At 45.8% G+C, this 578-nt stretch overlaps 1 protein-coding gene across 1 annotated transcript; it reads left to right on the forward strand.

Annotated features, from left to right (window-relative positions):
• Positions 1-44: 44 nt before the first annotated feature.
• On the forward strand, positions 45-571 carry LOC107682237 (AP-1 complex subunit gamma-like 2; the record flags this gene model as incomplete). The annotated part of the gene is made up of 2 exons (XM_016478550.1): positions 45-253; positions 447-571. Coding segments are annotated over 2 exons (334 nt in total), but the record flags the coding sequence as incomplete, so codon positions are not given.
• Positions 572-578: the final 7 nt, after the last annotated feature.

The raw sequence follows: 578 nt of genomic DNA on the forward strand, positions 1-578 counted from the left end.
TTTCAATTTCTATGAAATGCCTCTCTCAATCTCTCTGATTACAGAAACAGTCATGACTCCCTCAGTGCGCTTACAGGAAATGATCCGGGTCATCCGAAGTGCCCGGACACAAGGTGAGGAGAGGGGCATCATCCAAAGAGAGTGTGCGGATATCCGAGCGCAGTTTCGCCAGGGTGACAATGGGGAGCGTTCACACAGCCTGGCAAAGCTACTCTACGTGCACATGCTGGGCTACCCTGCACACTTCGGCCAGGTGACTGTCCACATGTGTGTGTAATTGCACTGATGGTTTTACATCTTTGATTATGGATACATCACATCATGCCACCTCATTTATGTCTTGTCTGTGCATCCTTCTCCCTCTGTACTTTACATTATGTTTTTGTTCATTTTTGCACCTGTTATATATCTTTATATGGTGATAACTTTAGTATTGTCTCCCACAGATGGAGTGTGTACGTCTGATTGCCAGCCCCAGGTACAACGAGAAGCGGATTGGTTACCTGGGAGCCATGATGCTCCTAGATGAGAAGCAGGATGCTAGTTTACTGATTACCAACTCAATCAAGAAGTAAATA

The sequence above is a fragment of the Sinocyclocheilus anshuiensis genome, unplaced genomic scaffold (genome assembly GCF_001515605.1).
Source record: "Sinocyclocheilus anshuiensis isolate Anshui unplaced genomic scaffold, SAMN03320099.WGS_v1.1 C31919758, whole genome shotgun sequence".
Classification (NCBI taxonomy): domain Eukaryota; kingdom Metazoa; phylum Chordata; class Actinopteri; order Cypriniformes; family Cyprinidae; genus Sinocyclocheilus; species Sinocyclocheilus anshuiensis.